The 13,666-nt window shown below is 47.3% G+C and overlaps 1 protein-coding gene across 9 annotated transcripts in view; it reads right to left on the minus strand.

Moving 5' to 3' along the window:
* The window catches only part of NRF1 (nuclear respiratory factor 1), a 73,757-nt gene that overhangs the window by 35,930 nt on the left and 24,161 nt on the right, over positions 1–13,666 (minus strand). For all 9 annotated transcript variants that reach the window (XM_060279247.1, XM_060279245.1, XM_060279244.1 and 6 more), the window contains 2 exons: positions 7,013–7,139; positions 5,456–5,596 (listed from right to left, as the gene is read on the minus strand). In XM_060279247.1, the coding sequence (XP_060135230.1) occupies positions 5,456–5,596; positions 7,013–7,139 (268 nt within the window). The remainder of the gene's footprint in view (positions 1–5,455; positions 5,597–7,012; positions 7,140–13,666) is intronic.

The raw sequence follows: 13,666 nt of genomic DNA on the forward strand, positions 1-13,666 counted from the left end.
TTCCTGTAACTCTTGCCGTCGTGTCTCCTCTTGACATAACTCTATTCTTGTTTCCCACATTAAGGTCAAAACAGACCGCTGGAACTCAGGGGAACACTTTTTTGTTGACATATTTCAGTCCTGCCAAGGTCAAAACTTGTCACGTGGGGTGGAATATGATCACAGTTTATTTTTCGACTCCATTTTAACAAGCTGGCTGCATTCTTCAAGTCTTATTGACAATAAAGTTCGAACTCACATTTCACAAACACTTAAGCCAAAAAAGAAATTCCACAAAGTCCAGAAATACAAAGTGAAGTAAAATTTGACTTATAAATCCTGACAACTCACTGGGTTGTCTGGGCTGCCGGCTCCCGAGTGGAAAGGTTTTTTCTTAGGCTGTACCTCTTATTGCAGGGCAGTCATAAACCGCAGTCTCTCTCCCCTTTTCACCCTGCATCAAAGGGGAGATTCTCTTTGATGCCTTTGAGGGATCCTTTGAATTGTAAATCTTCTGTTTATGGCTTCGGGTTTCTATTTACTGTCTCTTTTGTTGCCGTGGGGGGGGGGTGGCTTCCTCTTTTCTCCCCTCTCTCCCAGATCCAAATTGTTTTATAATAATCCAAATCATGAGGTTACTTACAGTCTTTTCCAATCGTTTTATTTTCGGAAGAATCCAGCGCTCTCCGCCTTCGGCATGAAGCTTCTCCCTGCTAGAATAACGTTGCCGCTCAAAATGGCCCCCGCGACTTCTACCCTCCTCGCTCCGGAGCTCTTATTAGAGCTAGCCGAAGAGTTGGGGAGTCCGGATTGGGTCTGTGCCGAGCAAATTGCCCTCGGGACGCCCTTCCCGAGGTTCTAAGGGGCGCAGCGTCGCTCTCGCTGCCCTCCCCACTCCTAGCAGAGACGGGCCGTCTCGGAGACGAGACGAAGCCCCGCCGATCGACGCTGGCGCTGAACCCGGAAGCCCCCCCCAGTTTCAACTTGTGTCAGGGGCATGGTTACCAATTATCATCACATGCCCTGAATATTTGAACTGTATCACCAGCTTTTGCTTTGAAAATCCGGAGCCAGAGTAATTCAGAGCCACAGCAGAGGCCTTCCAAGAGATTTGGGATTTCATAGCCTGGTCCTAGAAAGGAAGCACATTTTTTTCCTAGGTATGACTGCAATGATCCTGAAAGATTGCAATTTTCGATACTGGCTAGGGATGGGTGATATATCAATATATCATCCAAAACTGGGTTTTAAGTCCATATTGTGATATTGGTTTCATAATTTTTGATCTGGCAATATATCGCGAATCACGATGTGAGTGTGGGGGGGGGAATGTGGGGAAAAACATGAAGGCAGTCAATGTTTCTCTTGATTCCTGAAGCCCCTGCTGGCTCAGCTCCCCCCTGTCTCCTGCATGGGGGGACAGCGAATCTCAAGAGCAGGCGCCAACAATAATCACAATACAGGAACATCGTGAAGCCAGCCAATGCCTCTACATAGCTCAATCCTTATTTTGGACATTGTGATATAGCGGTATAATGCGATGTTTAGCTGGTGAGATATCACCATGTTGAAAACCAGATATTGCCCAGCCCTGACACCTCAGATTTCACATGAACTATGTGTTCCTTAGGGACCCAGGTGGTGCTGTGGGTTAAACCACAGAGTCTAGGGCTTGCTGATCAGAAGGTCGGCGGTTCGAATCCCTGCAACGGGGTGAGCTCCCGTTGCTCGGTCCCAGCTCCTGCCCACCTAGCAGTTCGAAAGCACATCAAAGTGCAAGTAGATAAATAGGGACCGCTCCGGCGGGAAGGTAAACGGCGTTTCCGTGCGCTGCTCTGGTTCGCCAGAAGCAGCTTTGTCATGCTGGCCACATGACCCGGAAGCTGTCTGAGGACAAACGCCGGCTCCCTCGGCCTATAGAGCGAGATGAGTGCCGCAACCCCAGAGTCGGACATGACTGGACCTGATGGTCAGGGGCCCCTTTACCTTTATCCTTATGTGTTACTTGCAAAGGTATCACATTTTCTATCACAGTTGGAAGGGTACTTTTGCTTGGCATCAAACTAATAGCTTCCCTTTTCTAACTTGCTCACTGACTGGCATCAGGTGTTCACAAGATCCCTCTTGAGAAGCCCTTCCTGTCAATCAAGTCAGCTTCATAGTGAAAACTACGTCTCATGTTACTTAAAACTGAACACAGAGCTTGCCTTGAGGGTCTATGTGAGAACATGAGTATTGCACATGTGAGAATCACTCGCAACTCTGGATTATCTGCTAAATTTAATGCCCAAAACTGCTGGTGGATTTATGCACCTCCTCTGCTGTCAGGTCCAAGGAGGTTTGGGGCCTTATAGTTTAGAATAGATGGAAGAGGAATGGGGAGGGAGGCTTATGACAGCGGTGTATAAAATTACTAATGGTGTTGAGAAAGTGGATAGGGAGAGGTTTTTCTCCCTCTCTCAATACCAGAACTTGGGGTCATCCAAGGAAGCTGAATGGTGGAAGAAGATACAAGAGGGGACAAAAGGAAGGACTTCTTTGCGCAGTGCATAGTGAAACTATGGCAATTTACTCCCAAAGGAGTCGGTGATGGCTTTAAAAGAGGACAAATTTGTGAAGGAGAGGGCTAGTATCACTGGGTACTGCTATGCCCTCCCTGCAATGTGAATGCCAGTGGTTAGGGATGATGATGATGGTGATAATAATAATAATAATAATAATAATAATATTCATTCATTTATACATACATACATACATACATACATACATACATACATACATACCCCACCCATCTGGCTGGGTTTCCTCAGCCACTCTGGGCAGCTTCCAACAAAATATTAAAAATACAATAAAACATCAGACATTAAAAACCTCCCTAAACAGGACTGCCTTCAGATGTCTTCGAAAAGTCAGTTTATTTCCTTGACACCTGATGGGAGAGCGTTCCACAGGGCGGGCGCCACCACCACCGAGAAGGCCCTCTGCCTGGTTCCCTGTAACTTCAATTCTTGCAGGGAGGGAACCGCCAGAAGGCCCTCCGAGCTGGACCTCAGTGTCCGGGCAGAACGATGGGGTGGAGATGCTCCTTCAGGTATACTGGGCTGGGGCCGTTTAGGGCTTTCAAGGTCAGTACCAACCCTTTGAATTGTGCTCAGAAACATATAGTTTGCCCACTGTGAGAACAGGATGCTGGACTAGACAGGCATTCGGCCTCATCCAGTATTCAGGCAGAGGGCCTTCTCGTAAGTGGTGCTGCCCTGTGGAACGCCCTCCCATCAGATGTCAAGGAAATAAGCAACTATTCTACTTTTAAAAGACACCTGAAGGCAGCCCTGTTTAGGGAAGTTTTTAATGTTTAATGCTGTATTGTGTTTTTAATATTCGATTGGGAGCCGCCCACAGTGGCTGGGGAAACCCAGCCAGATGGGTGGGGTATAAACAATAAATTTTTATTAGTAGTAGTATTAGTATTAGTACTGTATTAGTATTCACTTTGGGCTTCTATTATTTCCCCACTGTCTATTTTAGACTGCAAGCACCATGCAGAGAGCAGGGACCTCTCCTTGGAGATTGTGTGAAGCAGCTGCAATATGGCACTGGGATGGCTCTCCCCCACTTCCCTACTATAGTTGTTAGATAAAGGATGGGCTGTTTTCAGTAAGTTTCCTCTGTTTGTTCTATGAATGGGTGCAGCAGCTATGCAAATGGCGCTATAGCACTGTCTAGCAATTACGTATAAATATCCCAGGGATGAGACCGCACACATATCTAAGCAACCGAAAGTGAACAGGATGGATGAGGGAGCATCCATTTGAAAGGAGGCACCCTTACATAAGGATGTGCCCTAAGCCCTAGTAAGCCATCCACACATACTGGACATGTAAACACCACCAGGCTTTATTAACACTGTGGGCAACCCCCCCCCCCAACAACAAAAACAACAACAACAACAAAAAACAGATTCAAACTATGCCAATCACTAAAATGTATGCAAACATGCTGGGTTTGAATGAACTTGCTTCATTTGCATGCTTTATTTTGAAAGTGATGCCTCGGTTTTGCAAACTTTGTCCCCCTCCCCCCCCCCCCGGAAACAGCAAAAGCCACCAAAAATAAAACTAGAGCAAGGACCCAGTACAAGGAAGAAGGATGAGCTAGATGCAGTGAGCAGATCAGGACCACAGCTCAAGAATATAATAGCTTCACCACGGGGTCCAAGAACAGCAGCATGTGGCTTTGCAATTGCAATAACTGCCTTTCGTTTCCAGATGGATTAATTAGTGGTCCTCGGGAGCCGAGAGTTTCGAGCCTCTTGCAAGTGCTTGTTAAGGGCTCTGGAGCCACCAGGGACACAATCAACGGGGAGCCCTGCATCTCGGCCTGCTCAGGCACGAGGTCCTCTCTAATTACCGCCATAACAAGAGTGGAGATCATCAGCTCACCATAGAATCCTAGAGCTGGAAGGGACCGTGAGGGTCCTCTAGTCCAACCCCCTGCAATGCAGGAATCTATTGCCCCATGTGGGGATTGAACCCATGACCCAACAGGCCCTTTTGCTTCCAAAAGCCTTATGCGGATGGGCCAGTGCATGTCAGTCAAGTGCAGCGCTGGAGGCCCAGTGTGACCTCAAGCCTCAATTTTAATTTCGGCGTTGCCCTGTGCAACATCCTATCACCGAAGATGCTAAGAACTGAACTGGGTGCTTCTGCCAAAGTACTCTTGAAATCAAGCCTTCTGAGGAAGGGTTGAGGGAGTCGGGTATGTTTAACCTGGAGAAGAGAACACTAAGAGGTGATATGACAGCCATCTTCAAATATCTGAAGGGCCATCACACGGAAGATGGAGCAAGCTTGTTTCCTGCTGCTTGTTTCCTGAATCAATGGATTCGAATGACAAGAAAGGAGATTGCGACTAAACATCGGGAAGAACTTTCCTATGGTAAGAGTTGTTCAACAGAAGGCGGTGGACTCTCTTTCACTGGTGGTTTTTAAGCAGAGGTTGGAGAGGCATGTCAGGAATTCTTTAGTGATTCCTGCACTGCACAGAGTTGAACTGGATAAGCCTTAGGTTCCCTTCCAATACTTTGATTCTACGGTCCTTCATGGGTGTTCTGAGCAAGCCATGTGTCCGAAGAGCTACTCAAGATGGAGCAAGGCAAACAGGGCCTGCAAGCCAGGCAGGGGGGGCTGACAAAAATATTGCCTCTGGCTCTGCGATCACCACTGGTTATTCTCCCACACTTTGTAGAAAAGGCAGCATCAATGGGAACACCTTATCTCGTACCGTTTAGCAGAGTCACTGCAGTTTCCCCCTGGAGAGAAAGAATTAAGTGTGTCTCCGAGGAGTTGTGTGTGCAACAGAGAAGGCGAGAGGGAGGGTATTTGAGACTTAAGAGATTCTTCGCTGGAAAAATCAATAGGTCGGAGACAACCAAAGTTCCCCTTAATGGCTTCTCCCACCTTTTCTACTTGCTTACCTGGGTCATCTTGTCCACAGAGACCGGAATCCCGTCGATGGTAAGCGGTGGCAGCTCAGAGTTAACCTCTTGCGGCGCAGGTGCATGTTCCAACAGAGCGGACTCCAGGTCTTCCAGGATCATGCTCTTGTACTTGCGCACCTGTGGGGAATCAGAAGGGCTCAGGTAAACAAGACGAAGAGCAACAGGAGAGAAGAGGGTGCTAAGTAACGGGAGGGGGTGTGAGGTCCCTTTCCTTGTGGCACTGCACAGCACAGCAGAGCAAACAACACCCCAGCTGCCAGATGAAAATACCCACTGGTCCCAAGGCCCTCAGACCAGGAGGGCATTCGAGCGAGATGATGATGAAACTCTGAGCAACACCAACGAGAGGAGCACTGCGAGGATTTCTGGAGAAGGCTGGAGGCAGGGCGGGACTCTCCCAAACAGCTGCTTGCGTGTCTGTTCAGAGTCCCTTTTGGACCAGCCCTTGCTGGAGGTCTACATCCCTTGAGAGTGAAGACCAGCAGATCATTCTCAGGCATCTTTGGAATCAGCCAACAATCCATTCATTTCTTTAGTTTACTTGTTCACCTTTTATCTTGCCGATGGTCCTTCTTCCCCTCTAACTAAGACTCTAGGAGGAGTCAGGAATGACATAGCCCAGTGGTTCCCAAACTTTTTTGGCCCACCGCCCCCCCCCGGTTCCATATACTCACACCCCCCCCCGACACTCCCTTCCCTCTCCTATAAAAAGGCATTATTCAGAATAACGGTCTGCATGGCCCACTTAGGAACATAATAGCGCAATAAAATTCAAAACAGCAATTATTAACTGCGCTTTTATTCAAAACCCAGTTAAAACTCTTTTAGTTTAATTAATTCAACAAAACTGAATTACCACATTTAGCAAGCACAGTACTTCACTGCTGGGTAAGTTCCAAATGTGACGGAGGGGCTTGACAAAGCGATACCAGTTTCCTAATGTCTGGTTTGCTGCGGCAAAGAATTTAGCAGTTTCCAAAGATGGATTAGATACCAGTAGAAACTGACGTTGGTAACTGCCTGTTGGTTATGCCAAAGTCTGCTTCCACCTGCTTCCATTTTATGACTGGCTCTGCCCGTGCTCTGCCTTTTTATGACTAGTGGGCCTTGGTAATTTTCAGCTGTCTCAAGTGGGCCGGGGGGCACCTTAAACGCAAACTGACATGAGTTGCAATTCCCAGGAGAGGTGGGGGACTCTCCTTCCTTGGAGGTTTTTGAACAGAAGCTGGATGGCCATCTGCAATGGATGCCACAGCTGAGATTCCTGCATTGCAAGGGGGTTGGACTAAATGAGCCTCGGGGTCCCTTCCAACTCTAGTTCTGTGAGCCACCATAATCCGACAAAAAAAGAACCACTGGGGGTGTGTGGGAATACTAATTCCTCATTCAAAGCCAAACAACAGTATCACCACTAATCTCCTCGCATTTTAAGTAACATAATTAAGCAGCAATTAAGCATCTCGGGACAATGTACGCAAGTAAAATAAGTAAGAACCCCAGGAGCAAATCATGCATGGAACTTTGACGCCTTACCACGTTCTCTAGCGGTGCTGCGCCAAACACTTTAAAAACAGGGTTGGGTTTGGAGGGCGAGATGCAGAGGACGATGGCCTGCTGCCCTACGCGGGTGGTGTATTCGTCCAGCGTGGCACGAAGCTTCCTGTTTCAGTGGGCCAAAAAGAAAAGAAGTTATTTCCCCTTGAAGACATTTCACTATACGTAAGAACATAGGAAGAGTCTGCACCAGGCCAATGTCCCATCTAGTCCAGCGTCCTGTTCTCACAGTGGCCAGCCAGATGCCAGTGGGGAAACCCAGGCAAAAGAAGCCTCCAGCAACCGGCATTCAGAAGCATTGCTGTGGAGGCAGAGAAGAGCCACCCTGGCTAGGAGCCATCGATAGCCCTCTCCTCCCCCATGAATTTGTCTAATCCTATCTTAAAAGCCCTAAACGGCCTCGGTCCAGTATACCTGAAGGAGCGTCTCCACCTCCATCATTCTGCCCGGACACTGAGGTCCAGCACCGAGGGCCTTCTGGCGGAACTAGGCAGAGGGCCTTCTCGGTGGTGGCGCCTGCCCTGTGGAACGCCCTCCCAACAGATGTCAAAGAGGAAAACAACTACCAGACTTTTAGAAGACATCTGAAGGCAGCCCTGTTCAGGGAGGCTTTTAATGTTTAATAGATTATTGTGTTTTATTTTTCTGTTGGAAGCCGCCCAGAGTGGCTGGGGAAACCCAGCCAGATGGGCGGGGTATAAATAATAAATAATAATAATAATAATAATAATAATTATTATTATTACCATCCAAGTTGTTGGCAATCCCTGCCTCCTGTGGGAAGGAGTTCCACAGTTTAACTATGCATAAGAAAGCCAATCTCAATATTTGTCTTTTCCTAACAGTGTTTCTCGTGGCACTATTACATAGTCGGGTTTTGAAAACACTGTCGTCACCCTCGGTTTCAAGGCAGCAAAAAGCAGCATACGGTTACAGTACTCTGTTCCCATTGCAAACATCTTCTCGGCAGCCTCCTCTTCTCAACGGGGTGCAGCCATCTCATCCAGGAACACAAATTTCTGAAATAAGGACTGTATCCTCCAGACAATGCTGGAATCCAACTCCATTTGTTCCTGACTATTAGCAACGCTGGTTGGGAATCCTCCTCTGGCCCTGCGAGCGATGCCACGGTTTGGCTACAGCTAGTGGTTTACCTGGAGACAACTGCTCTGAATGACCTTGGTGTTGCAGAAGTTGCTGGACCCCAACTCCCATCAGACCCTGCCGGCATAGCCAATGGTCAGGGATTATGAGAATCGGAGTCCAACATCATCTGGCACGGGCACAGATTCCCAATCCCAATCCCTGGCCTATATTCTATTTCATTTGGTTTCAGTGCCCCGGGCCAGTGACTTGCGCCCATGTGGCAACCGCACTGACAAAACTGGCTTGCCAACGTTGAGAGTTTCAGTTCTGATGTAGCGCAGTCAGCCCCATCCACACGTGCAACAGGCTACCCCGTTTTCGGAGAGCTGATGCGGCTGTCTGTAAGTGGGAGAGAAGAAATCTGCTGGTGGGCAGCATCAACCACAAGCCTTCCCTCCCACAGAAGGTGGACTAGTGGCATGCAGGTGCTCTTACCGCTGAGCTACAGGGGGTTGGACTAGATGTCCGGGGGTCCCTTCCAATTCTGTAATTCTATGATTCCGTGATTCTATGAGAGAGAGGCAGGCAAGGGACACCCCACTCTCCCAAGTCTTGTGATGCTACCAATCCAACCTTGGGAGGCAGGACAATCTTGGGAGCCTCCTGCGAACCCACAGCCCCAGTTCTGAAGCGGTTCCTCCTGGATCTCAGTCCCCCTTTCCCTCCCCTGTCCTTAACGCGTGTGCCTCCATGTTGTCACCCACACTGGCATTCTGAATAAAGCGCTGAACCTGGACCGAGCAGCTGGCTTGGGGAGGGTGGGAGAGAGAGAGAGAGAGAGAGAGAGAGAGAGAGAGAGAGAGAGAGAGAGAGAGAGAGAAAGAGAGAGAGAGAGAGAGAGAGAGAGAGAGGATTCAATCTCCACTCAGTGATAGTGCGCGATGAGGGCAACCAGGGCTTTACTTGCAAGAAAGGTAAAGCCTGCAAGGGGAGGGGAGAGGATGGAAACAATGTGGGAGCTCCCCTTAACAGCTAAACAGACTCATTTTTGTCAGAACAAGAGATAAGAGATCAGAGAAGGTTAAGGGGTGATATGATAGCCATGTTCAAATACAGTATATTCCTGCGTATAAGACTACTTTTTAACCCAGGAAAATCTTTTCAAAAGTCGGGGGTCGTCTTATACACTGGGTCGTATTTCTTATACGGCGAGTATATATCAAACTCTATATTTTAACTGGAAAAAGTTGGGGGTCGTCTTATACGCCCAGTCGTCTTGTACGCCACAATATACGGTATATGAAAGGATGTCATATGGAGGAGGGAGAAAGATTGTTTTCTGCTGCTCCAGAGAAGCGGACACGGAGCAATGGATACAAACTTCAAGAAAGAAGATTCCACCTAAACATTAGGAAGAACTTCCGGACAGTAAGAGCTGTTCGGCAGTGGAATTTGCTGCCAAGGAGTGTGGTGGAGTCTCCTTCTTTGGAGGTCTTTAAGCAGAGGCTTGACAGGCATATGTCAGGAATGCTTTGATGGTGTTTCCTGCTTGGCAGGGGGTTGGACTGGATGGCCCTTGTGGTCTCTTCCAACTCTATGATTCTATGATTCTATGGCAGGGGTCAGCAAACTTTTTCAGCAGGGGGTCGGTCCACTGTCCATCAGACCTTGCGGGGGGGCTGGACTATATTTGGGGCGGGGTGGAATGAATGAATTCCTATGCCCCACAAATAACCCAGAGATGCATTTTAAATAAAAGAACACATTCTACTCATGTAAAAACATGCTGATTCCCGGACCGTCCACGGGCCGGATTGAGAAGGCGATTGGGCCGCATCCGGCCCCCAGGCCTTAGTTTGGGGACCCCCTGGATAAGGGACTACAAGTCAGACAAGTTTATGGCAAATTGTTCAGCTTCTGTTGAATATGGTGTGAAGAACTTGCTCTTTCTTGGAGAGGAGGGGAGGGGAGCAACACCAATATGGGTTTACGAGGATTTGAAAGGCAGCAATGAATAATGTAATTTATCTTACAAATTAAACAAAGGATTTGCTTCGGTGGCAGGATTTGTGACCTATTCGGTTGCATGCAAATATGTTGGGTCTCATCCAGCTAAATTCTCTTCGGGGTAGACCATGTCAATGAACCTAAGTTAGCCAGATCTGCCCATACAGAATTGGTCCACTCTGAATATGACTAGCACAACCCACTGATGGGAGTGGGTTTTTATGTATCATTTTTTTTCTGTAGATGAACATGCTTAATAATAATAATAATAATAATAATAATAATAATAATAATAATAATATCACCAGTATTGATATCAGGCAGGCACTTTCACAGTACTCTTTCCAGCACCAACTAAAAAACATTTTTGTTTAGACAAGCCTACCCAGATACATAGAATACGGATGTGTTTTTCGTTTATTGCTGGTTTTAATTTTTTGAATGTTTTGTTTTTACTATTCATTTTATTGTTTAAATCTTTTTGCAAAGCGCTTTGAGGTTTGTTTTTATCTATGTAAACTTCATGAAACGAGCAAACAAACAGGAATCCACCCAGTCACCATGCTTACAGGATAACTTTGGGCTGGTCACTGTATTTCAGGGTAAACTAACTCATAGGGTTGTTTTGAGGATAAAATGGCCAGGGCACAAGAGGACGGAAACCTGCTTCAAATTCCCCGGGGGGGGGGGGGGGGAGAGACACGTCTCCCTGCTCAAAAGAATGCTTAAAGGGAGATAGGAGGAAATAAAGCTGCAAAGGCTTGTTTATAGTGCCAGGATCGCCATCATGCAAAAAGCACCCCTCTCTGTACAAACAAGGAGCTCTCAGGTACGCCCAGGTGTTTCCCAGATGAGTGTTTTGTGCGAAGAGAGTTAGGGCAGTGCAGGGGCTAGGAGAGCCACAAGGTGCAACGTTCAAGTCTTGGCTCTGCCATGAGGTCACACAGTGGTCTCAGGCAATCTCCTATCTCACGGCCTCAGTCTCTACCTCCAAAATACAGGGAGGGAATAGCCTGCAGTGGGACACAGGAAGATGCCTTATGCAGAGTCAGGTGATTGGTCCATCTACACCGACTGGCAGCAGCTTCTCCAGAATTTCAGACAGAAGCCTTTAGCTAGATCCAACACTGAGGGCCTTCTGGTGGTTCCCTCACTGAGAGAAGTGAAGCTACAGGGTCTTCTCGGGAGTGGCTCCCTCCCTGTGGAACACCCTCCCGTCAGATGTCAAGGAGATGAGTAACTGTACAACTTTTGGGAGACTTCTGAAGGCAGCCCTGTACAGGGAAGCTTCTTAAGGTTTAAGGTTTTATTAAGAGTTTTTATATGTTGGAAGGCGTCCAGAGTGGCTAGGGCAACCAGTCAGATGGGCGGGGTACAAATAATTTATTATTATTATATCCCCAGGGCTATAATAAATGCACCACTTTCTAAATTTACCATGTTTCTGCAGGGAGATATGAAGCACACACCCAAGAGAGTGCCATCTTGTTGTTGCTTACAGGAGCATTAATTTGGGGGTGCAAGAGCTCCAGATCTTGCCAGAGGTTGCCGACTCTCTTCTAAAGCCTCTTCAACCTTGCAAATGTGCACAATGAGTCTGAGGCTAGCACTCGCTATCCGAGGACAGCCAATTATGTAAACGGATTTTTGGTGTGCTACAGGAACACGGAAGGCTCTGAAAGACGGTCTTCGAAATCTTGGCACGACAATGGAAATGCTGAACCAATTGGGGGAAAAAGACTTAGGGAGAGGAGATGGAATGTAAAAAAGAAAGGGAAAAAAGAGTTATGTTTCCTTAAGGGAGTATAAGAATGGCTTGGAAAGAATTTTTAAGTTACTGTAAATTATTGCAGGTTAAGTGAGGTGTCTAGGCAGAAAGCTGCCTGCCCCCCTCTCCCTACTCTGAGGCACTCAGTGGCAGGGGGTGCCCAGAGGGGTGAGGAGGAAATGGAACCTTGGAAGTGCTGTGCCCTGCAGGCACCTCTTGTGGCAGGAGGGGACCTGTGGGAGGGCAGCATGAAAAAGGAGGAGGATTGAGTTAATATTATAAGATTAAGATTTGAAGTTGAGTTGGAAAATTCGCCACAAGTAATCAGAATTTGTAAGGAAAACCATGAGGAAGACAACCGAGGGAGTCGCAATTAAGATGTCAAAATAATAAGAACTGGGAAGTTTGAACTCTTCCCAATTTTCCTTTTGTTTTTTTTTTCTCTTTCCTTTCTTTCTTTCTCTTTTTTTTTCTAGGTTTATTAATATGATTATGAAAGAGTTGGGGGATGCAGATCCCCATAACTCCTTCCTCCCTGTTCTCTCAGTGGCGGGGGGGGGGGGATATGGAGGGAGGAGGGAGGGGGGAAGCAGAACTCAATTCACAATTGGACCCCTTTGTTTCCTAAAGCACACGGGCCCTACTGGTGGCAGAAGTGGACCGGTGTGTGGAGGGAAAATGAAGGGACAGTGTTATATTATATGTCTTGTTTGTGTATTTCTTGTTTGAAAAATTAATAAAAATCTCTTTAAAAAAAAAAAAGGAACACGGAAGGCCGACACGTACCCACAAGCCACGGCTCGGCCCCATCCTGCGCATGCAAAACAGCGTGCAAATCAGGAAAAGAGCAACTTGTATGCAAATCTGCATATACAAATTAGCACTGGCCCTCTCAACAGACTTGGACGGTGGCCACATGGTACCAATCAAATTCTTCCTTTTGCTTCCCTGGATGGGGAGGGAATTCCTAAAACGGTTTCCAGCAACTGGGATTCAGAAGCATTGCTGCCTCTGACTGTGGAAGCAGAGCATAGTTATCGTGGCTACGAGACCCTGACAGCAGCCTCATCCTTGCATTCTGCTGCTCTCCCATCTCACTTAAGTAACAAAAATATTATTTTTGAAATTGCTAAACACACACACACACACACACACAGAGAGAGAGAGAGAGAGAGAGAGAGAGAGAGAGAGAGAGAGAGAGAGAGAGAGACCCGGATTAAGAATAAAGCATAAAATGATCTAATTTTTGGAAGTATGGAGACCTGGCATTCCAAACTTGGCTGCATAAAAAAAAGTTCTTTGGCCCCATATGAGTCTTTCCCCATCTCCCTCCAAGATCCTTGGGTCTATTACCTGCTGATGTCAGCCCATGGGTAGGCAAACCAAGGTCCAGGGGCCGGATCCGCCCCGCGGACGGTCCGGGAATCAGTGTGTTTTTTACATGAGTAGAATGTGTCCTTTTATTTAAAATGCATCTCTGGGTTATTTGTGGGGCATAGGAATTCGTTCACATTTTTCTGTTTTTCAAAATATAATCCGGCCCCCCACAAGGTCTGAGGGACAGTGGACCGGACTCCTGCTGAAAAAGTTTGCTGACCCCTGCCTCAGCCGCTATGGCTCTCTAGCCTCCCTTATTCCCTCCCCTCCATGCACACACTTCCTGCCTCTAGGCTCTGTGACCATTATCTTCCAGAGCTCAAATTAAAGGAGGGCAGATGCAGACAGGGTCCAGCTCCCTTAGCAATTAATTTATTTTTTTTAAAGGAGGCCAC

The sequence above is a fragment of the Zootoca vivipara genome, chromosome 10 (genome assembly GCF_963506605.1).
Source record: "Zootoca vivipara chromosome 10, rZooViv1.1, whole genome shotgun sequence".
NCBI lineage: Eukaryota > Metazoa > Chordata > Lepidosauria > Squamata > Lacertidae > Zootoca > Zootoca vivipara.